The sequence below is a fragment of the Pleurodeles waltl genome, chromosome 5 (genome assembly GCF_031143425.1).
Source record: "Pleurodeles waltl isolate 20211129_DDA chromosome 5, aPleWal1.hap1.20221129, whole genome shotgun sequence".
In the NCBI taxonomy this organism is placed as follows: domain Eukaryota; kingdom Metazoa; phylum Chordata; class Amphibia; order Caudata; family Salamandridae; genus Pleurodeles; species Pleurodeles waltl.
The window spans coordinates 110,219,109-110,246,695 of record NC_090444.1 but is presented as its reverse complement, the minus strand read 5'-3'; the positions used below and the strand labels follow the sequence as shown (position 1 = coordinate 110,246,695).

Genomic DNA, 27,587 nt, shown 5'->3' with positions numbered 1-27,587 from the left:
ATTCTACTTTCTGTGCGGATTTTAGAATAAACATATTTGTTCAACTTTTGTTTTTTCTGAAATTATCATACAGCCAATCCACACTTATGATCAGCAGTTATAGAGTATGTCCATTCCATCACTAGAGAAAACGAGCATTTGCAATGCAATGGGTCTCGCATGTGCTCGAGTTAGAGGTATTAAACTACATTTCTAACTGGACTTTTCTTGTCACATAAATTGAAAATAAAAAGTAAAACAGTTGACATAAGTGAGCTGATTGAAAGCGCCACGGCAGCCATGAGCAGGAGCGCGAAGGAGAGACACAAAAGGAAAAAGAAGTTTGCTCGCAGTCAAACATATGGGCAAATGTGCAATTATCCATGTAACAGGGTCAAAGGCCAGGGGGTAATAAAACTGCCCCAAGGAGGCACAAACATGAAGCATTTACCAATGATAACAAAGGATTTTTTAAAGGCAAGCCCATGAACGAGTGATAGTGATGGGTGTGCGGTGGGCATGGTTAAAAGCCCACAGAGAGATTACAACACGCCTGAGCACTTGCGGGCTCATCCAAAACAGACCTCACTGCCTGCATCCCGAAGCCTGCATCCGGATGTGTCCCTGCGGTTGCTTTTCCATCATGGGCAGTACGAGCGAATGGTTCGCTGCCACCATCATTCCAGGGCGACCAGGTTGATGCAGCTCCCCAGTGAGGATTTTCCTGGCGTGTTATATTTTCTGAACTTCACTGACGCACCATCTGTATTCAGAAACCTGCCTTCATAGTGTTTTGCGCTGATTGGTTAATAGTAAATTTGCATTGCCTGACGCCCAATCCAGCCCTTGTCAGTCACAGTTTATATTGCGCAAGGTCACCTCCAGCTCCCTGGCCAATCAATCTAGAGAGAAGTGCAAAGTCTGAAGTTGTCAGAGGCGATTGATTTATTCTCTTCCTAGTGAAATGGAGACAGTTTGGCGTGTTCGGTAAACGCTGTGAAAGGGTTTTAAACATCACCTTGAAGAAGTGAAGCAGAGAACGTGCTAGATTGTGTGGAAGCCCAAACCTTGTCTTTCTGACACACCGGGTGCACTGTCAAGGGCATCATGGCTACCAGCCATTGGAAGTCAAGGGGTCTCATGTGCAGCAAATGTGTGTGAATGATTAAGGTGCTTAGAAACCTACATGGGGATATGAAGAGCGCATATGTTGGTGGCCCACATGTTACATGATGTCATGCTTCCACCAAGAATCACGCAATCTGCCAGGAGTTCTCTCGTTCATCACATATCAAACCAAAATATATCCAAAGTGTACTAAATACTGTTTTACTCGTGCAAATATTATATTCTGATGATGCTATTACTTGTGTCACCATAACTGCTTATGACCTCCTATATGACAACAGCCAGGACATGTTAAGTTACATCATTGATAAGATCACTGATGGCCTCTCAGATGACATTGTTGATGGTATGAGTGTTAGAATTCTGATGACAATCTCCACTGGTATTGCTGTCGGCATTAGTTGTGTTTTTTTTAATGATGTGAATGATGAATTACTCTGTGTGTTTACTTACTGAGGTTAGAGTATGGCCCTGAGATGCAGTTTTTGTATTTGTGTAGTGAGTTTCACGTTTTTGCATGTTAATTGGCGATTGAGTGTATAATGGTCTCTCTCTTCATGTTTGTTATCAGACCGTGTGTTTTTCTTTGTGTTTGTATTGATTGAGTGTTGTGTGGTCTTATTAAACGGAGGGCATTATAGATGACAGAATGCACACTCTGATTTTTCTTCTACTTTAACGATTCTTTTCTACTTATATGCAAACGTTCTAAGGCAAAATTGTTGACGTCCAGCCCAGGAACGTGCTCTGCCCAGCCCAGGAACGTGCTCTGCCCAGCCCAGGAACGTGCTCTGCCCAAAAACTCATGGAACGGCTTTAAGTAAGCTGGTGACGTGGGTCCCCATGGTGCACAGCCTGTACGCGGGTGCCTAGGCCCATCATTCCAGCAACATTACACTATCCACTTTTGTCTTCTTGTCCTTCATCTTAAATCAATTTTGTAAACCTATTTTAGTCCATTTTAAACCCGTTCTGAATGAAAATGAACCGTTGACAATCAAACCTTGTGCGTTTTATTAGCATCTTAATAATTCTAGCATACAAAATTCACACGAAATTCGGTACAAAGCTTCAGCTTCTGCCAATACAGATTCCATCCATAATCATATACACCCAGTGCATTTCGGGAATAATCCTCCCTCAGGGGTAGCTGTCATAAAAATATCGAAAAGGTCTTGTCAGAATGAACACTAAACAAGTTATTTCCCATAATTAATAACCGCTCAATAACACAGTCATGTTTAGTGCTGAGCAGTTACCCTGCAACTATGAACATGTCACCTGTTTCCGCTCCCTAAAACATCAGTGCACATGATCACCTAATTTACAATAAATGTTGTAACCCAAATGAAAACCACTACTTGATGGTACTTCCCACCCACCATGTGAAAACTAAATGCAAAGTGACCCCGTGTGAAAAGCCGAAAAAAAGTGCATCCTCGAAAAAACACTAACATTATTATTATTGTACGGATGCAATATATATATATTCCATTGCACTGTTTCCAGTCGCAGAGCACGGAAGGGGCGGGGCGGCGTGCGGACGGGGGAGGAGGGGCTGAATAAATATTAATTACATTTTTTAAAAAAGCACTTATCTTCACTCGCCGTCGCTCCGCTACTCCAACACAGGCTGCAGGCACAGGGTCCCAGCCTGCGGCCAATCCAGGCACTGCTCAGAGCAGCGTTAGGATTGGCTGGAAGCACCGACCCAGGGCACTCCCAGGCAGACTGGGAGCCTGTGCCTGCTCTCTCCAGCCCGGCAACACAGTGCCAATCTAGAGAAGTGGAAATGACTGGTATGTGACCTCGAGCAGGGTGGTGTGGATCGACTGCCAATAACTCTGTAGGGCAGGACATTACCACAGTATAGGTTTTGATTGATAACCCTAATGACACTTTAACTTAACTGTGTTTTTAGTGAATTTAAACATGTCTTAAGGTCCTGAATCCAAAGCGAACCATAACTTTGTTTTCTTCAGTCAATATCATGAGTTCTATTGGGTCATATGCCCCATCCATCTGTTCCTTACTCTTTATCAGACCAACTCCCACTGGTTTGACCTCAGAGGTTGGTCACTCCATGTGTCTGTCAAGCTCTGCAACCAACCCTCTGTGAGTGACCCAGCTTACTTTTATTTTTTGTTTTGTTCTTTGAGGAATCTTTTTAGGACACTACCAGCTGAGAATTAGGGCCAGGTGATGCCACCGTCTGCATTATTTTAGTTCTTTTCAAGCTATTTTTCAAGACTTGGGGAGTAAAGAACCAAGGGCCATATGTATGAAGCACTGCTTTAGCGATTACCAAATAGCGATTTTTACTGAATAACTATTTGGAAAATGCTATATGCGATATAACATAGGATTCACAGAATTATTTGCGATTACCTAAATTTGTAATCGCAAATAACGATTACCAAATAGCGATTCACTAAAAATAGCAAATCGCCATTGGTAATCGCAATTTGCAAATTTTATATTCTGGAGCAGCCTGATGATCTCACAACCAGGAAGTGTGTCAGTCCATGCTGTTTCCAGACGCCTGTAGGAGGCTGGCCTGGCTTATAGTGGGTACCTTGTGGTACTTACACCTTGTGCCAGGTAGATTAGAAGTGTTGTAGCAGCTAAGGCTGATAGAGGTAGCTATAGCAGAGCAGCTTAGGCTGAACTAAGAGACATGCAAAGCTCCTACTATACCACTTCTATCATATAGCACTATATCATAAGAAACACAATACTCAGAGTTACTAAAAATAAAAGGTACTTTATTTTAGTGACAATATGCCAAAAGTATCTCAGGGGATATACTCCCTTAGGAGGTAAGTAAAATACACAAAATATTCACACAAACCAAAATCAGGTAAGTAAACAGTTAGAAAAGTAGTGCAAACACTGTAGAACACAATATAATGCAATAGGACACAATAGGCCTGGGGCCAACACAAACCATATACTCCAAAAGTGGAATGCGAACCACAAATGGATCCCAGGCCAAGTGTAGTGTGTAGAGGGTCGCTGGGAGTGTAAGAAAACACTAAGGGTGTCCAAGATACCCCACCCCAAGACCCTGAAAAGTAGGAGTAAAGTTACCCTAGTACCCCAGAAAGACAGTAAAGTCCAGATGGGGGATTCTGCAAAGGCAACAACTGACTGCAAAGCACTGAAGACGGATTTCTGGACCTGAGGACCTGTAAAGGAAGGGGACCAAGCCCAAGAGTCACGCAAGTGTCCGGGGGGGGCAGGAGCCCACTAAACCCTGTATGAAGGTGCAACAGGGCTGCCTCCGGGTGGAAGAAGCTGAAGATTCTGCAACAACGGAAGGTGCCAGGAACTTCTCCTTTGGTCAGTAGATGTCCCACGGCGTGCTGGAGGATGCAGAGTTGTTTCCACTCAGAAAGACCGCAACCAAGCCTTGCTAGCTGCAAGAGTTGCGGTTGAAGATAATGGGTGCTGCCCAGGCCCAGGAGGTCGCCCCTTGGAGGAGGAGACAGAGGGGGAGCTCAGCAACAGAGAGAGCCCATGCGAAGCAGGCAGCACCCGCAGAAGCACTTGAACAGGCATTCAAGAAATCTGAGCACAGCAGTCATCTCAACACAACAAAAGAGGGTCCCACGAAGCCGGTGGCCAACTCAGCGAGTTGAGCAATGCAGGACGGAGTGCTGGGGACCTGGGCTGTGCTGTGAACGAAGGAATCCTTGCAAAAGTGCACAGAATCCCTAGCAGCTGCAGATCACGCAGTACACAGGATTACTGTCTGGCGTGGGGCGGCAAGGACTTACCTCCACCAAATTTGGACAGAAGGGCCACTGGACTGTCGGGGTCCCTTGGATCCAGCTCCTGTGTTCCAGGGACCATGCTTGTCAAGATGAGAGGGGACCCAGAGGACTGGTGATGCAGATGTTTGGTGCCTGCGTTAGCAGGGGGAAGATTCCGTCGACCCATGGGAGATTTCTTCTTGGCTTCCAGTGCAGGGTGAAGGCAGACAGCCCTCAGAGCATGCACCACCAGGAAACAGTCGAGAAAGCCGGCAGCATTAGGCACTACAATGTTGCTGGTAGTCGTCTTGCTACTTTGTTGCCATATTGCAGGCGTCTTGGAGCAGTCAGCGGTCGATCCTTGGCAGAAGTCGAAGAGGGAGATGCAGGGGAACTCTGGTGAGCTGTTGCATTCGTTATCTGAAGAGAAACCCACAGGAGAGACCCTAAATAGCTCTCAGAGTAGGATTGGCTACCAAAACCAGGTAAGAGCCTATCAGGAGGGGTCTCTGACATCACCTGTTGGCACTGGCCACTCAGAGGTCTCCATTGTGCCCTCACACCTCTGCATTCAAGATGGCAGAGGTCTGGGACACACTGGAGGAGCCCTGGGCACCACCCCTGGGGTGGTGATGGACAGGGGAGTGGTCACTCCCCTTTTATTTGTCCAGTTTCACGCCAGAGCAGGGGCTGGGGGCTCCCTGGACCGTTGTAGACTGGCTTATGCAAGGAGGGCACCATCTGCGCCCTTCAAAGCATTTCCAGAGGCTGGGGGAGGCTACTCCTCCCCAGCCCTTAACACCTATTTCCAAAGGGAGAGGGTGTAATACCCTCTCTCAGAGGAAATCCTTTGTTCTGCCTTCCTGGGACTGGGCTGCCTGAGGGTTGGCAGCAGCGGTAGCTGCAGAGAAAACCCCAGAGAGCTAGTTTGGCAGTACCCGGGGTCAATGCTGGAGCCCCAGGGATGCATGGCACCCCAATACCAGATTTGGCTTGTGGGGACAATTCTATGATCTGAGACATGTTACATGGCCATGTTCGGAGTTGCCATTGTGAAGCTACATACAGGTATTGACCTATATGTAGTGCACACGTGTAATGGTGTACTCGCACTCACAAAGTCCGGGGAAATTGCCCTGAACAATGTGGGGGCACCTGGCTAAAGCCAGGGTCCCCTCACACTTAGTCACTTTGCACCTAACCTTCACTAAGTGAGGGTTAGACATATAGGTGACTTATAAGTTACTTAAGTGCAGTGTAAAATGGCTGTGAAATAACGTGGACGTTATTTCACTCAGGCTGCAGTGGCAGTACTGTGTAAGAATTGTCTGAGCTCCCTATGGGTGGCAAAAGAAATGCTGCAGCACATAGGGATCTCCTGGAACCCCTATACCCTGGGTACCTAGGTACCATATACTAGGGAATTATAAGGGTGTTCCAGTGTGCCAATCAGAATTGGTGAAAATGGTCAGTAGCCTGCAGTGACAATTTTAAAAGCAGAGAGAGCATAAACACTGATGTTCTGGTTAGCAGAGCCTCAGTGATACAGTTAGGGACCACACAGGGAGCACATATAGGCCACAAACTATGAACACCTGGGTCCTGGCTAGCAGGATCCCAGTGACACAGGCAAAAACAAACTGACACACAAGTAAAAATGGGGGTAACATGCCAGACAAGATGGTACCGTCCTACAACGCCTGAGCCACATGAGGAGGTAGACTCTGTGAGCTGAGCATTAGGGAGCCAGTTTGGAGTCTCACCCAGGACCAAAACATACCAGGGCCACTGAGGGGAATTCAAAGGATGCTGGAGGCAGAAAAGGGAAACTGAAGTTCAGTGAGCAGGAGCTTGACATGCTCACTGATATGGTTGTAAAGAGCCATAACAATCACTTTGTGAAAACCTCACTCCATGTCCCAGAGAGTGAGAAGCGTAAAATATAGACTGACATCCAGGCAAAGATCAGCGCAGTGGTTGTGACACAGCAGTCCATTGAGGAGATACGTAAGCACTGGTTTGATTTACATTCACTTGTGAAGGAGAGGATAGTGACCAGGCTTGTGAAGGCAAGGAGTACTGGCGGAGGGCCATCCACCCAGACACCATCCATCCCCTTGGAGGACATGGTAGAGGCAACTCTGCAGCCTGAAGCCATAGTTGGGGTCACTAACATAGGCACCTGAGCCACACAAGGCACCAGCAAAGGTAAGGACAACAATCTTTTGAATTACCATATGTGCAGGGAAAATTGTCCCCTAGAGGAAATTGATGTTAACTCTCACTGATAAAAATAGTCCATGCCACTCATTCCATGCAACCCAAAAATGTCCTTTGGATTGGTAGTCCATACTCCAACATGGAACCAAGATCAAACATTGCAGCATTGTGCATTTCCATACAGTTAGACAAGGCAAATGACAACCAGAAACACTATGTCAGGGAAACTGTTTACTTCAAAAATTAAATTTTGAACTGAGAAATGCAAACATAATTATTAACTGAAATATTGCTCATTGATGTTGCAGATGTCCCTGCACCACATGCAGCAGAATCAGAAACTGGGGGGAATGAGGAAAGCATCCACTGTCCGAGATTGAAAACGTTGTGTCCTTACCACCCACAACAGCTGCACAACCCAGATGCAGGGCAACAGTGGCACCATTCCCTGAGTTTGACCTGGAGTCCGATGGCATGACACAAGATGTGCATATTCCACCTTCAGAGGATAGACGCACCCACAGACGCCAGTCCCTTTTCCAGCACCAATACACTCCCCTCAGGAGACGTAGAGCATATGTTAGGCAAACTTCAGAGGAAGGTTAGGGCCCGTCTATGTTTGGAGGTCTGGAGGCATCAATGTTTATGGTGCAGCACCTACAATGTAACCAAATGAAATCAATGCACAGACAGTTGGTGTCTCTTAAACACAGCATGTGCCAGCTGAATGTGAAAGTATTAGAAGGATAGAAAGCAACAGCAGACAATCTAAGGGAGATGATGTATGCCATTTAGGAACTCTGCACAGTAATGCACCAGGACCAGGTTACCCACGGTAGGGATCATTGCCAATTGATGGGTAGATTGGATGGGTTTACTAGATCCGTCCATCGCCTCACAAATGCAACTACTTTACTGTCACAACATTCCGTGGGCATGCAAGTGAAGATGGCACATTGCATGGATGTCTTCCACGGGGATAGGTGATGGTTACCAATGCACTAGAGAACTTGCAGACAGCCCAGATCACTCGGAACAGCAACCTAGGTGGTGGGGAAAGTGAGGAGCTCTCTGGCCTCAGTAGTGTGACTGTCCCTGTAATGGAGAATAGGCGTTGCAGCTCCAGACATAGTGCTGTCTCAGAAGCCTCAACAAGAGATGACCCTGAGCCCCACTGATTTCCAGTGGAGTGCTTGGACGCAAAAAGTTATGGGAACATTTTCCGGGCCTTAAAATTTAGTGACATTGCAATACCATTGTCATGTTAATTGTGAAGCATTTGATTTAAGTACAGATTGTGTTTTTGGACTACCTATATTGTATGCCCACATATTTGGCCTGAAGGCAATAAATGTCCTACCTGTAGCAATAAGGAACAATACGTGGCCTCTTCATTGCTTACATCAAAAATAATGTGCGTGATTTCAGCACGTCTTTGTCTGCCTTCTGCTGCTCTTGATCCATCTGCTGGGTGACGGGGTGGTAACGGGTCATCATCCTACTCGGACTCCGTATCTGAGAGTTCCAGGGGTATGCCTCTCAATGTTGCGATGTTTTGCAACATAGCACATGTAGTCATAATCTTACAGCAGGTCTCAGGACTGTATTGTAGTGTCCAGCCACTTTTGTGCAGGCAGCTACTTTTGGGCAGCAGGCCAAATGTTCCCTCAATCACACTTCGCATCCTCCTATGTGCAGCATTGTAATGCCATTCATTTGGTGTGGCGGGATTGAGGTATGGTGTGAGGCCGAAGGACCGCACTGCATATGCACTGTCTACTAAAATGACAGGAGTGAATATTGAGTCATTGTAATCTCTAACTACGTCTGTACACTATGCTACATTATTCTGTGAAAAAGTACCAAGTAGGTATCCTTCTCCAAACTCTCCACCAAGTATCCGTGTGTAGATTGCACTGTCTAAATATAAAGGAGTCATGTGTGCTACCAGGGAATCTGGCCACTACATCAGGGATGATGTTTGAGGCATTGCAGGTGACCTGTATGTTCATAGAAAGGCTACATTTCAGATTTCTGTATATATATTTATCGGCAGATGGTAGACAGATTGCAACATGTGTCCTGTCAATGCAGCCAATGACGTGTGGGAATTGGGCTACGTGATAGAAATATACGTTTGTGAGCTGCAAGTCCTGTATGGTGTTGGGGAATTTGATGTGCTCATTTATTTTGGTTAACATTGCATTCAGGAGTGCATGGAAGAAACGAGAGAACGCACTTTGGGAAGCACCTCCAACTATTGCTTATTACCCCATGAGAGCTTCCTGAGGCTAAGAGGTGCAGGGAATATAAAACCTGCACATGCGTGGGTATTGCATTGGTTGTGTGTTTGTGTGTGTGTGTGTGTGTATTGCTGCAATTGTGGTTTCAAATCTGCTAGTAGGTCTAAAGTCATGGCTGAATTTAACCTATACTTGTCATAGATCTCCTCCTCTGTTTGGTCTGAAAATGCACTCCTGTCTCCTCCTTCTCCTCAAACCTGCCAGAATCCTCATCCTCCTTGCCATGATGTAAGGTGCAGCCACTTTTGCAGAAGCAGATGCACTCTGGGCCTCTTTGTATAGGCTGCATCTGTTTACCGGCTGATTTAAATTGGCCGTAAATTGCACATGCAAAATCCCCATTTTGCAACCGTTCACAATTTCAGAATGGTTTATTTATATATTGGATTTGCAATCTGTGTGTAAAACAAGCTTGTGTAGAAAAACTGTGCGCCGCAGCTGTGACCGAACCTGAAGCTGAGCAGAATATGGAGTTAATGGTCAAGATGCAGTTGGTGGTTAAATACACATAGCATTACAATGTTTCACTACATCACTTTACTCCATTCTACGTCTCTTCTCCCTCTAGGGCACTCCACTCTATGACACTCCGTGCCTTTCTATTGTAACACACTCTATGACCCTGTAATACTCTCCCCGCTGTACTCCACTCTGTGCCGCTCCACAGCACTCTACTCCAGTCTCCACTGTACAACACTCCACTTGACAACACCCCACTTGATTACACTCCACTCGATGATACTCCACTCCACTGTAAATACAAGTAACTTTTTTTTTTTTAATTATACAAATTTAATGAAAAAAAACAAAGATTTGAAATTGGATATAGTTATGAAAATGTAATTTATAATTTCGGTATAAAACCAACTTAAACTACACAGACATTAGAAATTCTAAAGTTATAGTTAGAAGGTTGTTATATTTTGCACTTAACTCCAAAATGAGTAAATTTTGCACACCTCCATACAGTGTTGTCAACTCTCTGGCCACAGTAAATGAGCTATAACTCGCCCCTTAGCCAATAAGAGTGTTCTCATGAATGTTATTTCAGATGTCATGAGTGTTGTTATGAATGCTATTATTTAACATGCTATAAGTGATGTAATATGATAGAGTACAAGCAGGCCGAGTTATTGTTCATTTACTGTGGCTAGCGTGTTGACAACAGTGTGTACAGAGGCGCGCAAGTTAAGTGAATTTTTGGGTGCGATGCAATAAATAACTTACCGTTATAACTATAACCTTATAGTTTCTAATATTTCTGTAGTTTGTTAGTTTTGTGTAGAAATAATAAATTACATTTTCTAACTAGAAATACTCTTAAATCTTTGTTTTTTTTCATTATATGGCAGTTGCAGTCACGACTGTGTAGTTATAATTAGGACACGTTTTGATAGGCACTTGCTATTTTGATTTCTCTATGACAAATCTTCACAAAACGTACCAAAGAAATTTTCATCAACCTCCGCTCCTTACTGGAAAGGTGATCCTTCAGGCAGTCGCCAAGAAAAAAAAGGGGAGGGGTCAGTAAATATGTTTAACCCATGCATTGTTGTTAGACCTGGCAGCATTTTGGCGTATATTCCCTGCTTTTTGCATTCTGACCTCCTGTTTTTATGGTGTACTGGACTCTGTTTCTGCTGGTTTATTGCCTCTGCGCACTTTACCACTGCTAATCAGTGCTAAAGTGCAAGTGCTCCCTATGTAAATGGTACCGTACATTAGTTTATTCATGATTGGCATATTTGATTTACTGGTAAGTCCCTAGTAAAGTGCAGTAAAGGTGCCCTAGGCCTGTAAATCAAATGCTACTAGTGAGCCTGCAGCACCGATTGGGCCACCCACGAAAAGCCCTGTAAACAGGGCTCAGACCTGCCACTGCAGTATCCGTGTGTGCAGTTTTAAACTACCAATTCAACCTGGCAAGTATACACACTTGGCCCGAACTTTCCCTTTTTACACATGTAAGGTACCCCTACAGTAGGCCGTATGTAGCCCCCTGGGCAGGGTGCAGTGTATATTAAAGGTGGGACATGTACTGATGTGTTTTACATGTCCTAAAAGTGAAGTACTGCTAAATTCTGTTTTCACTGTACAAGGCCTATCTCTCTCATAGGTTAACATGGGCGCTGCCTTTAAATAATCTTAAAGTGTAGATTCCCTTTGAAAACAGATAGAAATATGGAGTTTGGGGTCTCTGAACTCACAATTTTAAAATGCATTTTTTAGTGGAGTTGATTTTTAGATTGTTAGTTTGAAAATACCACTTTTAAAAAGTGGGCATTTTCTTGCTTTAACCATTCTGTGCCTCTGCCTGCTTGTGTATTCCACGTCTGGGTGAGACTGACAGGGTGTTGTGAATTCCCTCTAGACAGTAACATAAAGGGAGCTGGGTGTAACCTAAAGGGAGCTGGGTGTAGCCTACATATCCTGATGGACCATCTGGGCTAGCGTGGGGAGGGAGTAATTGACACTTACACCTGAAATGGCTGTGCCTGTCCTCACACAATGCTGACTCTGACCTCCTGGAGTGTGTCTGGGGCCAAGCCTGGGCAAGGCAGGATCTTGTCAACAACAGAGACTTTCCTTTGAAGTTTGCCTACTTCAAAGGCAGAAAGGGGTATAAGTAGTGGACCCAAAACCCCAGACTTTTATAATCTTTCTGGAAGAGAGCGAAGAGTGAACTTCTCTGTGTATCCTGCTTGAGAAAGTTCTCCAAGTGCTTGGAGTAGAGCTTGCCTCCTGTTGGAAGTCTCAGGGACACCGAAGACTTCAGTTTCCTCAACCTGCAGCACTAGGAACTGTATGTTCTGTGCTGTGAAAGAAAATCCACCGCAATGCTGTCAACGAAGCCGCTCGCCTGCACCGTGACCTGCCAAAGCGGCACCGCCCCACTTCGCACCACAACCCTGGTCTTACCGACCCCATCATCGGATGACTTCACTGAGCCGCTGCTCGCATTGCGACCTCTGGGCCCCGCACTCCGGCATCGCCTGCTCACAAGCCTGGGCATCCCCGACGACGACAATCCTGCTGACACTGGCGTCACTGCCTGCACCGTGGCCCGTGGACACCGCTTGTGAGGAGCACAAAGCACAGTCCCATCCCACACCGCAGCCCTGGTTCACCGACGCCAGCACCATTGATTCCAGTGTCGTCAACAGATGTCCCTGTCTGCACCGTGACCCGTTGATGCCAAACGGAGCCCGTCCCGATCTGCATTGCCGACTTGGGCCTCAGCAACGATGACGCCACTGCCTGCACCGTAACCTGGTGACACTGCATGATGCACCGCCCCACTTCACACTGCAGCCTTGGTCTCACTGATGCCTCTGGACACTGTCACCGAGCCACTGCCTGCACTGTGACCTGTGTGCACCTCACATTGCATCGTACCACTTTGCACTGCAGCCCCGGCGCCATCCACTCCAGCGCTCCTGACTTCATCAGCACAGAGTTCGATCTGCAACACGTGTGACTTCAAGGGTCCGACGACTTCCGCACCGACTCGGAACCGACACCGCAACGCCAGTGACACCGCTCTCCAGAGCTCACCGCGAGGATCACAACACCCTGCAAATCCAAGGTACTGTTTGCGGGTCTTCCCGACACCATTGCTGGCCCGCGACGCTGCGGATGGCCTGAGCTGTTGGTTTTGTTGATACCGACGCCGTGATAGCCCCAGGTGGAGCTATCCACTTCAAGGAACTGTATTTTTAAGTTAAATCTTACAAAATTCATATCTTTAGCACTTCATTTTGGATTTTTATGGTTTTGGTCTTGTTTTACACAGATAAATATTGGCTATGTTTCTAAAACTGGTGTGGTGTCCTTTTTTAGGGCCATATGTGCGAACACATTTTCCCATTGACACAGAATGGGAAAAACCCTTTGCTACATCTGGCCCTTAGTGTTTTCACTTATTACTGTGTGCTATGTGCAAATGCTTTACACATTGCTTCCGAGATAAGCCTGACTGCTCCTGCCGGGTTACCAAGGAGGTGAGCAGGGATTATCTGAGCTGGGTATGTCCCTTATCCTGACTAGAGTGAGGGTCCCTACTTGGGGAGGGTTCAAACCAACTGCCAACTAGAGACTCCATTTCTAACAATTGTTTATAGGAACATTGAATGGTGGTACAGAGAAAACATGTGAATTAATTTATACTTTGTTTGACTGAAGGGCAGATCTTTACCAAGAACGCTTGTTTTTTTGTGATTTGGTGTAAATCCATTCAGCAGTTTTTGAGGCTCAAATTGCATGTATATAAAGAGATGAGTATGCTCTGTGGAAGTAACCTATCTATAAATAAGATATGGGTGGTTGCCACAACATCAATATAAATGTTACAGCAACCAATTTAGGACTCAGTCGCAAGTCCTCAAAAAAGAATAAATAAACATATAGTGGAGCAAGGTAGGGATATTCTGACCCCTTTGGTCTTTTGGAGAGGTTTCCAAGGGACCCACAGGGCCAAAAGTGCTGTCAAATTTGAGAAAAAGGGCGTGATTCTGTCCTTTTAAAAACAAAAACAAAAAGCCCACACACTAAGGGCCACGTCCAGGGATATTGAGGCAACTTCCATAATGGGGTGGCGGCATGTGGCCCCACTCCCTGAGCAACCTCAGGGACCCCATCCGCAGGGTACAATATCATTTTTATGAAGGAAGGGTGGCATGTAGCCCCACTCCTCGAGCCTTTGGATGGCCCTGAGGAAGCCATCCCACAGTGCATAAGCTTTTTTTTGGAAGGGAGGGCGACTTGGGGCCCCTTCCATGAGTCATGTAAGGGTGGCAGTCCTCCTATCACCCAGGGTGAAACTTCTTTTTTTTAGGAAGTGGGTGTGGGGGCCTCATCACTGAGCCGTCCAGTGGCCCCAGGGACCCCGTCATCCGGGGCCTAATAGCAGCAGTGTCCTGGGGACACCATCCCAGGGGCATTGTACCGTTTCCTGCCCACAAGAGCATAGACAAGGAGCACTTCAGCTCCATGTCCTCTATGTTGCAGGTTGGGACCATAGGTTTGCTCTCTCTAACAGGAGCAGAAAAAGAAGCTGCTCCTAAACGGGCTGGAGTAAAGCCGACCCTCACTGGAACCCGCGATGGATGCTATCAGGGGACCTGATGGGCCACAGGAGCTTTTGGCCTCTGGTCACGGCCTCCAATGGCCATCACAACAGTGGGTGCCCCAAGCGGGACGAGAGCGGCACCTAAATTATAAATAACCTGTAAGTGGGGGCCAGGACGACCACAAACAATTTTACAAAATATTAATAATAAATGAGTGGCTGTAGCAGCTCATTTAATATTCACTTCTCCTAGTCAAGCAGCACCCCATAATTCCTTGCTCTGTTTTTTAATAATAGATTTAGATTCTGGCTGTGCCCCGAGAAGGGGTAGCGGCACCACCAAGCATTTTTAGTTTTGGGGTGGGGTAGCAGGGAGCACAGCTTCCTCCCAGTGATATTTTTTTTTAAATCACAGTACTTCTCCTAGTTCATTGAATCCTTGACCCCAGAAGAGCTTACCACTGTTTTTAAAGCATTCCGAGCTGGAGCTGTATGTTCTTTAGCTAGAGAACAAAGGCTCCTTGTAGTTATTTCATGGTTGCATTTTGTGGCATGAAACATGTTGAAAAAAGACTCAGACATGTTTTTCATTGCTTTACCAAGATGACGTATTGAAACTATTTTGTGATGTTAAACATTGCAATTAAATAGATATTTGCTTATAGTTATTGGTGACTTTTTGACAAAGTTAAATTAGATCTCTTTCGTATATATTGACGTGTTCACTTCCTGATAAAGCCAATAAGCCTGCCTTACCTTATACCTCTAGATGAGACGGAGGGCTTACGCGTCCTTTTTCTCTACATACACGCCAGCTCAATTGTCGGGGAGCAAGACACAGCGCCCCCAACACAAAAAATTACCCAAAAGAACTGTTTTGTTTATAGATCGCACCGTAAAATATTTTTGATCCATACCTGCTGACTTACGAGTACCCCCTCACGAAGACTCGGGGATAATAGTGTTTTGCCCCCGTCACGTGACTCCCACTACTCTTTCTCTATTGATCGTACATTATCTTGAAGAGTTTTGCTTGATTAGGATAAGCCATTTATTCATGTTAACACCTTACTTATACTTTGCCCTGAGTAAGTCAATGAGATTAATTTCTCGGAGACGAAACACGTGCTGGCTATTGGATGTTGTTGTGATGACCACATATGGAATCTTTCTGATGTGATGAACATGTATGTAACATACAAAAAAGGTGTACACTGTTCCAAATGGAAAAATATAATCACTAGGGGAACATTAAAGTTCAGGAGCAAGAGCACTCACACATCCGAGAGGATGTCATGCTTCATCATCTGGTAGCTCCTCGTCAGACCGGCGCTGCAATGTCGGACGGGCTCCCCGTAAGGGGGATCTTTGCCGGAGATCTTTTAGGTAGCAGCCGTGGTAGCGGACACTACAAGACCTGGTGTTGCGGTCAGGCGCTAATCCTGGCAGGAGAGTGAAAGCTAAAATTGGTTCCCAGTCTTAATAGGAGCGAGTCAATTTAATTAGTCAATGGAATAAGACCGGGACCAAGATTAAAAACAGAAGGAAAGTGTAAAATGAGGAATAATGCTCAAACACTTTCTGCATGGTGCTGGAGCTTAAGGAGATTATCGTCGGGCTCCTAGGACATGGTCAACATGTTTTGCGTACAGTGGTCTAACAAGATCCTATGACGCTTCTTCAGGACCAATACATAATAAGACTTCTCCTGTCTATATTACCGAAAGTTTGCAAAAATGTCAAACAAATCATATAGTCACTTACATTGAAGTTCACTAATTGTCAGAAACCTCTAATGGTCGCCCTAGAAAAATACAAACAAATCATTTTGATCAAAACACACGGAAAAATAAGGAAGGACACCCGTGACACAACAGTGTGTAGTAACCAGTTGTGTAAAAACTTAATAAGACAATATGCTTAACATCCCTTGGTACATGGGGGGCCCCTTGGGAAGTAGCATGCCGAAAGCGGTCACTACTAATAAAGTGGTAAAGCAGACACCATGAATGCAGTGTAATCAATCAGAACCAAAACAGTCACATTCACTACTAGAGGTCGGTTGGTTAAATTGATTATGAACATCAAGCACATTATTAGTCAATGTCACTTGGAAATTCATACACAGACTCGTCACTAGCATTTATGACATTTGTTGAAGGAAAACTGGGAGGGATAAAACAGTTTTACAACAGAAAATATTTCTAAAAAGGCTTGGTGAGTACTGTAGCAGAGTGTAATAGTCTGCGTGGTGATTTACAAAGGCAAAAACACATTGGCAAAGCATGGTTATCCATAGAATATTAAGGGATTACCCCGACCTAAGTCTGTTAATACTTTGAGAGATGTCATTAGTTGAGCTCAATATACGTCCCCAGAGTAAATAAGTAACCTAAAAAAGCGATAAACACACAAACGCGAGGTCACTTACTTTGTGGATGACGGCAGTCTGCAGGGGAACCTACCCTGACGTGCTCTCCCGAAAAGACAACTTCCCGACTCGGTGCAAGTCTTTTAAAGAGAAGTTTTCCCTGCAAAAATGGGAGAGGGTCGTCAAAACTGTAGAAGGACTACACTCCGGGAACAGGTCTCAGAAATAAAAGAAGGACTCAAGCAAAATTACGGCGGCCATCTTTGTGAACAGAGATATAATAGACTAGAATGAGCATTACTCCAATAGCCTCGTGGGTGGTAGTCAAAACAAACAATGGACTAAAAACATCGTCGGCCATCTTGGAATGGCTGGAACTGGATAGTGAGTTATGTCAGTTAATACAATGAGTGGTTTGGAGTGGGAAGCCGGAAATAACCGCCCTAGTAGACAAAAGAAAGGTATGGGCCACAGAGTAATACATAAAATGGGGCTCCCTAAAACCATAGTCTTTCACAGTCAGTCCAATTAGGATGGAAATAAAAAGTGAAAAACAGAACAAATATAGATTGAAGATACTGAATACTCGGTGGTAAATCCTTAAAAGGGGTTGATTAGGCGGACAATGTAGTCCAGGGAATGGCATCATTCAACCCATCTGTATCAGTATGAAGCTTGAAAACCCACAGTTGTTCCAGTCTGAACAAGGAGTGTGGAGAGTCAGTAGTGATTCTAGCGGCGTCAAGTACGACCCAACTTAAATCATCGGGACTGTGGGGGGCATCTAGGAAGTGTGCGCATAATTTTGTTGTAATGCGTCCACACCTGATGTTGCTCCTATGTTCGTTAATTCGTATTTTAACTGGTCTAGAAGTCATGCCCACATAACGTAGCCCGCATGGACACGTAATCATGTAAATGCAGTTTTTAGTGTTGCAATTCGTGTGTTTTGTCAGGTGCCATTGGCCTATAGGTGCCAAATCAAAAGTTTTGTTGAGGCTAGTCAATTGACAGACATTACAGTGTCCACAGGGATAATGTCCAGTTACAGGTGGAAGGTTCCAGAGTGTAGTTTGTGTCTGTGTTCGCAATGTGTCTTTTGGATGGGTATGGACTATCAGATCTTTAATATTTTTAGATCGTTTAAATGCTAATAGGGGCCTAGGAATGGTATTGCCCCCACTGTTGAGGATAGGCCACCTTTGATTAATCAGTTTTTTTATCTGGTTAGATAGTGGGGTGAAAGTAGACACACAAGTCAACCGTCTATTCGTGACTCTAGTATTAGTTTGAAGTAGAGAGTCACGATTATTGTTCCTTGCTCTCTTACGAGCTCGGTTGATGACGTGTTAGGGATAATGTCGTTCAAAGAGTTTTGTTTGAAGATCATCTGCTTGGGTATTGTATTCCTGTATTGAGGGACAGTTTCGTCATAGTCGCAAGAATTGGCCAAATGGTAAGTTGTCACGGAGGGATTTAGGATGATGACTCTCGTACATTAGCAGGTTGTTGCGATCTGTAGGTTTTTGGTAAGTACAGGTTAATAATTTCCCCTGTTCAATTGTAATCAGTAAGTCCAAAAAATGAGCCTCCTTATCCGACACCGTAGAAGTGAATTTCAAATATGGGTTTAGTGTGGTTACCCACTCGGTCAGTGAACTAGCTGTAGCCAAAGGGCCTTGCCATACAACCAAGATGTCGTCAATGTACCGACGCCACAATTTTATGTTATCGGTGAAAGGATTAGAAGCTGGTAAAATGAATTCTTTTTCAAAGTTATACATATAGAGGCATGCCAAGCTGGGAGCAAACATGTATGTAAACCTCGCACAAGAATAAAGACACTGAACTTTAACTCTGTTTGGATTATATATTGATTCTCCGAAGACCAAGAACCTAACTGCACAGACTCTTATCTTATTTCATACGAGTGCCCTGGCTTTTTGAATCTCTTTGAAAAAGCTGGTAGGTCTGCCCTTTTAAATTAACACCCATTTATACTGTTATCTTTTTAAAACAGAAATTCACTAAAAAACAAAGGTTAAAGTGGCTCTATAGGTAGGTCTGCTAATATTATCTTATATTAATTTTATTTTAAAACTCTGAAATTCACTGGTATTGGTGGTTATACTTAGTTTAAATGTAACTTTTTAACTCTAACCGCCACCGGAATTCAGTTTCAGTTAACTGAAATAACTATAATTCATGCACTCACCATGCGCTGCTTATCACCTCAAATATTTCATCACCCATGGCGTGTCCTATGATATCATTGATAATATCAATAGTAACATCTAATATGATATTTATGACAACACTATGGATGACGGGGTGAAAGTTAGTTACTGCAGTTAACTATAACTGGTCTATATGTGTATATTGTCAGCACTCCAGAGGGGATACGGTGCATGAAATCCTGTTTATTAAGACAAACAAACAGTTACATATTTGGGCTATGCACCTTGCTCACAAGTGGAACTAACGGATATAATTTTACTTTCTATTAATCACAATACTCAAAAGAGAAAAAGGACACATTGTAACATTAAATGACAGCAATTGTGCATTGTTATACTGTATGCAACAATGCAAATTGCCTAAGAATTTTATATTCAACTTATAGGAATGGCTCTTTTTTATGATCACCCTCCCTCCCTTTTTGGACTGATGCTGCTGTTTTTTTAATTTATTTTGTGCACTAGGACTTTACTAATGAGACCCTAGTACATGTGCAATTGGCAGTACTCCTAATTGGCATATTTAACTTATAATTCCCTAGTATATAGTAAAAACTGCACCCAGGGGATGTAAGCTAAATGTCACTAGTGGTCTACAACACCCATTGTGCCACGCACTGCAGGGCAACCATGACTGTAAGCCTACCATTGTAGCCTGGATGTGCAGTTTTAAAACTTCAAATATGCCCTGTCAAAATAACCTCTTTTGACAGGCCTAAACCTCCTTTTAAATACTATTAAGTCACCTTTAAATAGGCCTTACTGCCATTGAGGCATTTAAAAGTAGAACATGTCAGAGTTTAATGTGAATCATCCTCTTACACAAAAAAGGCCCTAAAAGCTATTTCAGTGTAGCGCTGTTGGCAGTCCCATAGGAAAGCATTGGGATACAACATAAAATGTAATAATGTTATCACCGACTAGGAAACAGCTACAAATATTGTATTTAGACTTTCTAAAATACTTATACAAGTCCAATTCACTTATGAAATCGAATTTGTAACATATATTTTGGAAAAGGTACTTTTACAAAGTTACCTTTTCTCCCTGTAAAACCTTTGGAGACCCAGTTGCATGAGTTCCAACTGTTGCCTGCCAGCTGAATAGACCCCTTGATAAGGTGAGAAAACTGCTCCCAGAGTACGACAAAGGTTCGGTGTGTGGTAGTGTTTCTGTTCTCTGGCAGGATGACCGTCTGGCTTGTGCCCAGGAACTTGATTACTTCAAAGAGGCCTGTCCTGTCACAGGCAGCTGTTAGCTGGCACCTGGGCACTGCCCTTCCTTGTTCCTCCCAGTCAGACAGATACTAATCCCAGTAGGAGAGGAGCTGCCTCCAGAATTGGTTTGAAGTAATTACAGAAGAGGGGTTGCTCATTTCCCTGGTCACATTTCTGGGGTGATCATACAGGCTCTACACAAGGGAAGAAGGGTTTCACAATCTTGTATTTAGGCAGAGAGGGGCACTGTGGGATTATATGCTGCATCGTGCAAAGGAGCACCTGCGAAAGAGGGTAGAGTTACTCGTGGGAACTTTTTCCCTATTTCTTGGAAAGGGGCAGATGTCAACCTCACCCACAGGCTAATACAAGGCATAAATGTAGCACACCTGAGCACCCTCTTCAGAACACTGCTGGATATGTGGAAGACAGAATAAGGACCTGTGAAGGGACGTGAAATCTTGGACCAGCTCTCACGTGTACCCAGGACAAAGAAGTGGAGTCCAAGGGTTAGTTGGCTGACCTCCTGTTAAGGTACGGGGCACAACAATGTGCAATAAGTCCTTTTCTTATAGAGCCTGGCTTGCCATTTCTATTGAATCTATTCTGGACCCAGCTGGTGACTTCTGTTGCAGGGAGTTTTGACCCCCAAGTGCTGTCCCTGAGGTCCTGGGATCTCTGGCTGCCAAAATGTACTTCTCCTAACATCCTAAAAATATTGAATCTTTTTGGCTCCAAAACCTCAGAGGACCAGACAATCCTGTCTAGACAACCCAATGAAGGTGTGTTGCCCTAGGCCAAAGATTCGGGTTGCTCCCGCTTGAAGCTTTTCTGCAGCAACAAATCCATTTCAGTGGTATATCACAGAGAGGGTGTCCGGTCCCACGGAGCCTGTTTGGTTATAGCTTGCAGCCTTGCTTCATTGGAGCAATATGAGCTCCACCAAACTGACAAAGGACCTCATATACATGTTAGCACAATGGCAATGATGTATGCTTACTGCCAATATAACGGTCCTCCTGCCGAATTTAGGAGCGGGCGGACTATAGTTTGGCCACGGCAGAGACTTCACCATCTCTGCCATGGCCAAACATATCCTATGACCAAATGGAGTAGCAGCCACTGAAGAATAGTCTATATGTCCGCCTGCCCAATTTGGATGGGTGGACATTTGCCTGTCAGGAACCTTCTTCGGGCCTGAATTTTAAATTTCTCCCACACAGAGGTTTCCCACAAAAATCAATGACTTCACCAAGACATTGCCGATGGTTATCCAGCCTCATAGGGCCCTTCTTGACCACAGCCTGCTGCCTTGCCTACTAGGGCTTATTAACTTTGACTTCAGAAACAAAGCCTAAAGGTAAAACTTCTAACCATGTCGAACCTGGTCCATCACAGTCAGCCTTAAATCGTACCTAGGTATTGGCATAGGACAACCAGGTGGCCATGGTTGGTACGTAAATCTTTTTTTGGCTCTATTTTTATTTAAAACATTCAAACTTCATATCTCTGATTCCCTTTATTGTATATTTCCCATTTTGGTATCGTTTTTTTAAATAAAATTATTCTATATTTCCATAAATTGAAGTGCGTTTTTTATTGCATAGTGTTTTCAGCTTTTGAACTGTTATGATACATCTAAATGCTTTACACATTTTCTCAAGTTAAACCTGTCTGCTCTGGGCCATAAGTACCAGGAATTGAGAAAACTGACATTATTTCTTGTGATGGGCTGACATCCACCCCAACTAATAATCCACTTTCTCACACAGCTGAACTTTGATTGAGTCTTTACTCCTCCCCCTGTCTTTTTCTTGAATTAATAAACTGAATTCTATCATTCCCACTGGGGCTTAATGTTTGTTTATTTGATGTTGCAGTCACAGATAAAGAATGCAGGTTGAATTGATTAATTTAGTAGTCTACAATGCAACACTGCGGATAAGATTCTTCCTTTTAGGCTTGTGGTGTTAGGTTAAAATCTACTCTATGATAAAAGTTATGCTTATTATGAATTGCAGCCCTTGAGTGCTACAGTGTGTCCTTTCTCTGTTCTGAATATTGTGGTTCAAAAGAATTAACTTGTATCTACTACTTCAAGGTATGAGCAGGGCATATAAATGAAATGCATAACCATTTTGTTTCCCTCAATAAACAAGATTTCATTCGCCAAATCCACTTTGGAGTGCCAGCAGTTTCTTCCTTCTTTGAAGATGTTTAGTATTATACAGTTTGTGGTGTGTTATTGCTTATGTGCCATTGTGCACCTGAAATGCAGGGTATTTTTCATTGTCTTTTTAGTTTAAATTTTACATTCTCACTGTAAATTTCACCTAACTATAATTTATAGCCTACTATAATTCTACTTTAACCTTTGCTTTGTTTCAGTGAATTTCTATGGTTTTTAAATGTAGCGTAAGATATAATTGCAATCCCTAACAATAATGTTACTTCAACCTTTGTTGTTTTCAGTGAATTTCTAAAGTTTATTTCAACTTAAAGTAATATTTAATTACCATACTTAAAGCCTACCTCTCCGCGGGTAGCCAAGCCCTGTGAGCAGCCAACCCCACGCCATGCACTGTATTCTGGCATGTGCAGCCCGCTGGTCTTACAGGTCCTGCTCCTACGCAGGCAGACTTAATAATTTCGTCAGTCACACACCCAAAATATAAAAAGTGAGCCTATTGGTTTTCTCAAGGGGATGAGCATATCAATATATATAAAGCAGACCTACCATCTTTCTCCAAAAATCTACAGTATTTTGTATCTAATGTATATTTCAATTATTCACACAATGCAGTGTTTAATAATAGTGATTATTATGAAAGTGTTTAATAAAGCTTTCATTTTAAAAAGTATGTGTTCATCTTTTAACATAGTTTTTAATATTACATTTTGTGGGCTGGAAATGTTAAAAGAAACACATTGGTATTTTTTTAATAAAATCAGCATGCCCCAAAGTCATTCTTTCAACATTTTTCTGCCCACAACATGCAGTCATAAATACAACCACAAGAGAACCTTCCACTCCCGCTGAAGAGTATAGAGCTGCATCTAAGAGAGCTTTAAAATATGATAAGTTCTCTTTGGTTCATTGATTTAATGACCCAAGAAACGTTTTTAATGTTGCTGTGGGTGGGAGGGGGCTGCTACACGTCTTGCTCTTGGTATATATATATATATATATATATATATATATATATATATCACTAAACCAGTGCTTAATTTGTAAATAAAAATGTGCCGGTGCTCAAAGCCCTCCGCTTAAACACCTGGCTGCTGCAATTAAATGTGGGAACAGGGAATACTGAGGCAGTATAATCCTGAAGCCGTCTCGGGCCTCTTCAACACATGTAAAGCCTCTCCCTGCCCCTTCAGCTCACTCTTGTAGCTTTCTGGTTTCTCCCATTGTGACGCTTTTTCGTTTTTCTCTTCCTCTGTCTTTCCCATATGCGTCTTTTGCTCGCAGCAAATGCTTGGGGTAGAAGAATAAGCGCCTGCCCTCAAAAATAAGTGCTGGTGCTCAGCACCGGAAACAACAAGCACAAATTAAGCACTGCCCTAAACATTTATGTAACCATTCCAGCAAACCTCAGAAAGCTGTTGAGCCTGCAATTGGGGAATAGCGATTTAGCATGTCCACTCTGGCAACAGATCTCCGTGTTTGCCCTACTCAAATTCCTGGGCCTCTTTATACCTTTCTTCCCTGCGATTCTCTATGGAAAGGAAGGACCTGTTTTCTTACAGGAAGAGCTTGTTGGACACGCTATTCGTATGGGAGTCTCTCTTTTTATATTGAAATGTTGCTCATCTGTAACAGGTGATTGCATTATTATATTGTGGATTTATTGATGCGCTTTCGGAAAAGGCATAACCGTCATAGGAAAATATAAATGAGCCTTTTAAATCTACTCAAGGTATTGTTCATAGTCTGTTCCCTTGAAGATAGGTTTGTTCAGGACCATCTCTGAAAATATTATTTGATTTTAATGGAAGACAGGTTTTTACTATACAACACCATCTCTGAAATAATGATGTGATTTTAATGTATTTCTGTTTACATTGAAAGAGCTGGACAAAGTAGTTAGGAACATTTTTTGTAAAGGTAACTCTTGGATATTGTGACCTCCCTCCAGCCATGCTCTGTAGTTAGTCATTTCTGCATATCTAAGTTACAGATATATGGTATTGTGTTTAATGGACATAGGGTTATTGACAAGGGAGAGGTTTGTGTGTAGAAACTCCCAGCTTTTAAATATATTTGTACATGTTTATGTATTTCTAAAATAGTTCAAACCAGTAAAGGTGTATAAATACATGTGATCAAATAAAACATTGTCATGGTTATTTATGCAAATTGGTAGTTCTTGGTTTATTTGGTACAGCAAATTCCTTGAAACCATGGAGGCGCGTGCCTGTTGTACATCATACATCAATATTGTCTGATTGCCCTCCTTTCCTCTAATGGCTGCAGGTGGACTTTTAGTTGGAGCACCAGAAGATCCTCCTCTCAACAGAATTATGGAAGAAGATGACCTTCAGTACTACATCCAGCAGTTCAAAAAGAGTGGATTCAGGTAATGACTACAAGTAAATCATGTGTTATAGTTTGTTATATAGGATTTGTAATGCACTGTCGTAAATGCTACCCAGAGTATGTGCAAATAGACCAGATGAACAGAGAAGAAAAACATGTATAGGTAAGAAGATATTCCACTTGTGTGTGTAAGTGAGCAGTAAGAAGGAAAAGATGTGAAAGTGAAAAAATAGCCCATCTGGGCCTACATATAATGCATTTTTGATCCACTACTTTAAAAAAAGGTTATTGTTAGAGACATTTATACAAAGCCAAGCTAGTACAGAAATATGCTAAATGTAAAATAATGGTAGCAGATATCACAGTTACAGTGTTAATGGAGAATATGAATAACATAGATATTATGAAAAGTGATAAGATGTTAATTTTTTAATTTCCATTTCCTAACAGGTCTCTTATGCTTAAAATGAGCAGCTGTAAGATAAATGTCTATTTAAAAAAAGGCTGTTTTCATATTAAAGTTCTTAGAAGTACCAGGATAAGATAAAATTACTGCTTGATTAAACATTCTACTGAGTGTATTAAACACAATTTCAGCTTGATCATCATAGCCAAAATATCAACTAGATAAGGCAACATAAACTGATTCAGACATCAGACAGTATTGGCTCTGTATGCAAAATCCACGTGGTATTCCATAATATATATATAGTGTCCAAGTGGAAAGGGGGTTAGACGGTGCGCCATTTCCATGGCCACCCAGATTGGTGCTCCATGAATTTCAAGGGGGTCTGACCAAGGATTAATAATTGTCCTTTCTAAGATGGTGCAGTGTCCAGAGATTCCTACCTGAGGTTCCTTATCCAGGATAAAGCTGGGCCTTTTTCTGTAATTCATATGTAAAAACACATTTGTGTTTTTTTGTTCTGTTCATCACCTACTAATGTGTGTGCCCTGCAGCCAGAATCTCCTTCATATCTTCTACTGGCTGCCCTTGCTTGTAAGATTTCTCTGCTCTAATTTCCAGGAATGTGTGGTGCCTTTTGCTTTATTATTCAGTTTCAATCAAGAACTACAGGATAGAGGTTTTCTGCTTTCTGATTGTTTTTCTTCCTCCCCTGGCACTCCCTTAATGAAGCACATGACAGCTTTCATTTTGCGTGCAGAGTGGCACTGGGCTACTGTTAGAGAGTCACCCTTTCTTGGGGCAATCAAGAAGGAATATTGACAGGATTTCACAGCGTCAAGCCCTTGACAGAATGCATTTGTACCCCTAAGATATCAGTGCAACAAATTCTAAATGATGAAGCTAGGCATACACCTACTTCGACTCGACAGCAAGATGCAAAATCATGATACAAAACCTGGGTACAAAGCAGAGCATCATGGTTAAATCAGCAGCATCTGTGTGCACTCAAAATAATGTTGTGGTGGTAAGCAGGTTAGTAGATCCACGCCTGTGAATTAAAGTGTTGTCTGAATGTTGGCAATGAAGATGGAAAATAAGCCAATATGTTAGTGGATGGTAATAGATAAAGTTCACGAGTTGACAAACCACGTGGCTTTGAACTCAGGATCACTGATGATAGGTCTCTGGGCAAGAAGGCCAACATTGATGGTGCAGGTGAATGGATGATTGGCATGGGGCAGAGGTACATGACGGCAAAATCCTTTAGTATGGCAACATTTGAACAACATACTATCCAGCAGGCAAAGCAGCACACTGTGCAGGAGGCATGCAGCAGGAACAGAGTACCGTGTGCAAAAGCAGGCATAATTATCTGTTTTAAGGACAAGTAGTTGAATTATCTCCCAGTGGCTCACAGGGAGCCTTTGGCGCTAAGAGCTTTAGAAATCTAGGAGTGCAATGTTCATGCAGGTCAGCAAGCAAATCTAACCCTAGATAGAAAGCCAAAATCCAATATTGCTTAGAGGAGGAAGCTGAAGTCATTTTCAGGTCAGATTCTCCCACTATTAAAGAAATCTACATTAGACTCTGATCACTTTGCCAATTCCCGGCCCATCACTCATGTACTATTCATCTGCAAGATCTTTATAAAGCAATCTATGTTAAATTGTTGGATCACATCAGTGATAACCATCTCAAATCATGGTGCAGCAGGGAAACAATTAGCTCACGCATTGTAGATGATGCTTTACTTACAGATAGCAGCATCAATATTCACCAGTATATATGAGCTGATGTACAATTCTACTTGAAAGTCTCCTCTGCTTCACACACCCAAAACCTCAAACATTGACTACATGTTATGCAGACAGGCATGTGCATCGCCTGTCTGAAGCTTATCCCAACAAGAAAGAGTTCTGGTCATTTGCCAAGAACAAGAAACAGGATAACCCTTCCTCAGTGACCTGAACCTAGACTGCTTCAAACCCCTAACTTTGGATGATAGCCAAGTCCCTTAGATTCCACATGTTACACCAACCTCACCCTCAAGGAACACATTGGCAGAAAAAAACAAAGCTGGCTTGGTGCCAGCTCTCTCTTCTAAAGTAAGTGAAACTGTTTCTTCCAGAAAGTGACTTCAAAACTGCTTTTCAAGCACTCATATCATTGCATCTGAATGGTGGTAACATCAGGCTCCATGGCCTTAGCATTCCAGACTCCACACTGGAACCCCTTAGGGACATCCTACACATCTCATCAAGGGCCAGAGGAAATATCATTACATCACCCCCTTCGCCACTAGGTAGTTATAGTAAGGGCCTAGTTTCTATATAAAAAGCATTTTACTTGTCTATATATTT

General features: G+C 43.2%; 1 protein-coding gene across 1 annotated transcript in view; it reads left to right on the top strand.

The window, feature by feature from the left end:
• EPHX2 (epoxide hydrolase 2) overlaps positions 1–27,587 on the top strand; it is a 634,386-nt gene that overhangs the window by 518,661 nt on the left and 88,138 nt on the right. The window contains exon 15 of the mRNA XM_069233731.1: positions 24,756–24,858. Coding sequence (XP_069089832.1) covers positions 24,756–24,858 — 103 coding nt within the window. The remainder of the gene's footprint in view (positions 1–24,755; positions 24,859–27,587) is intronic.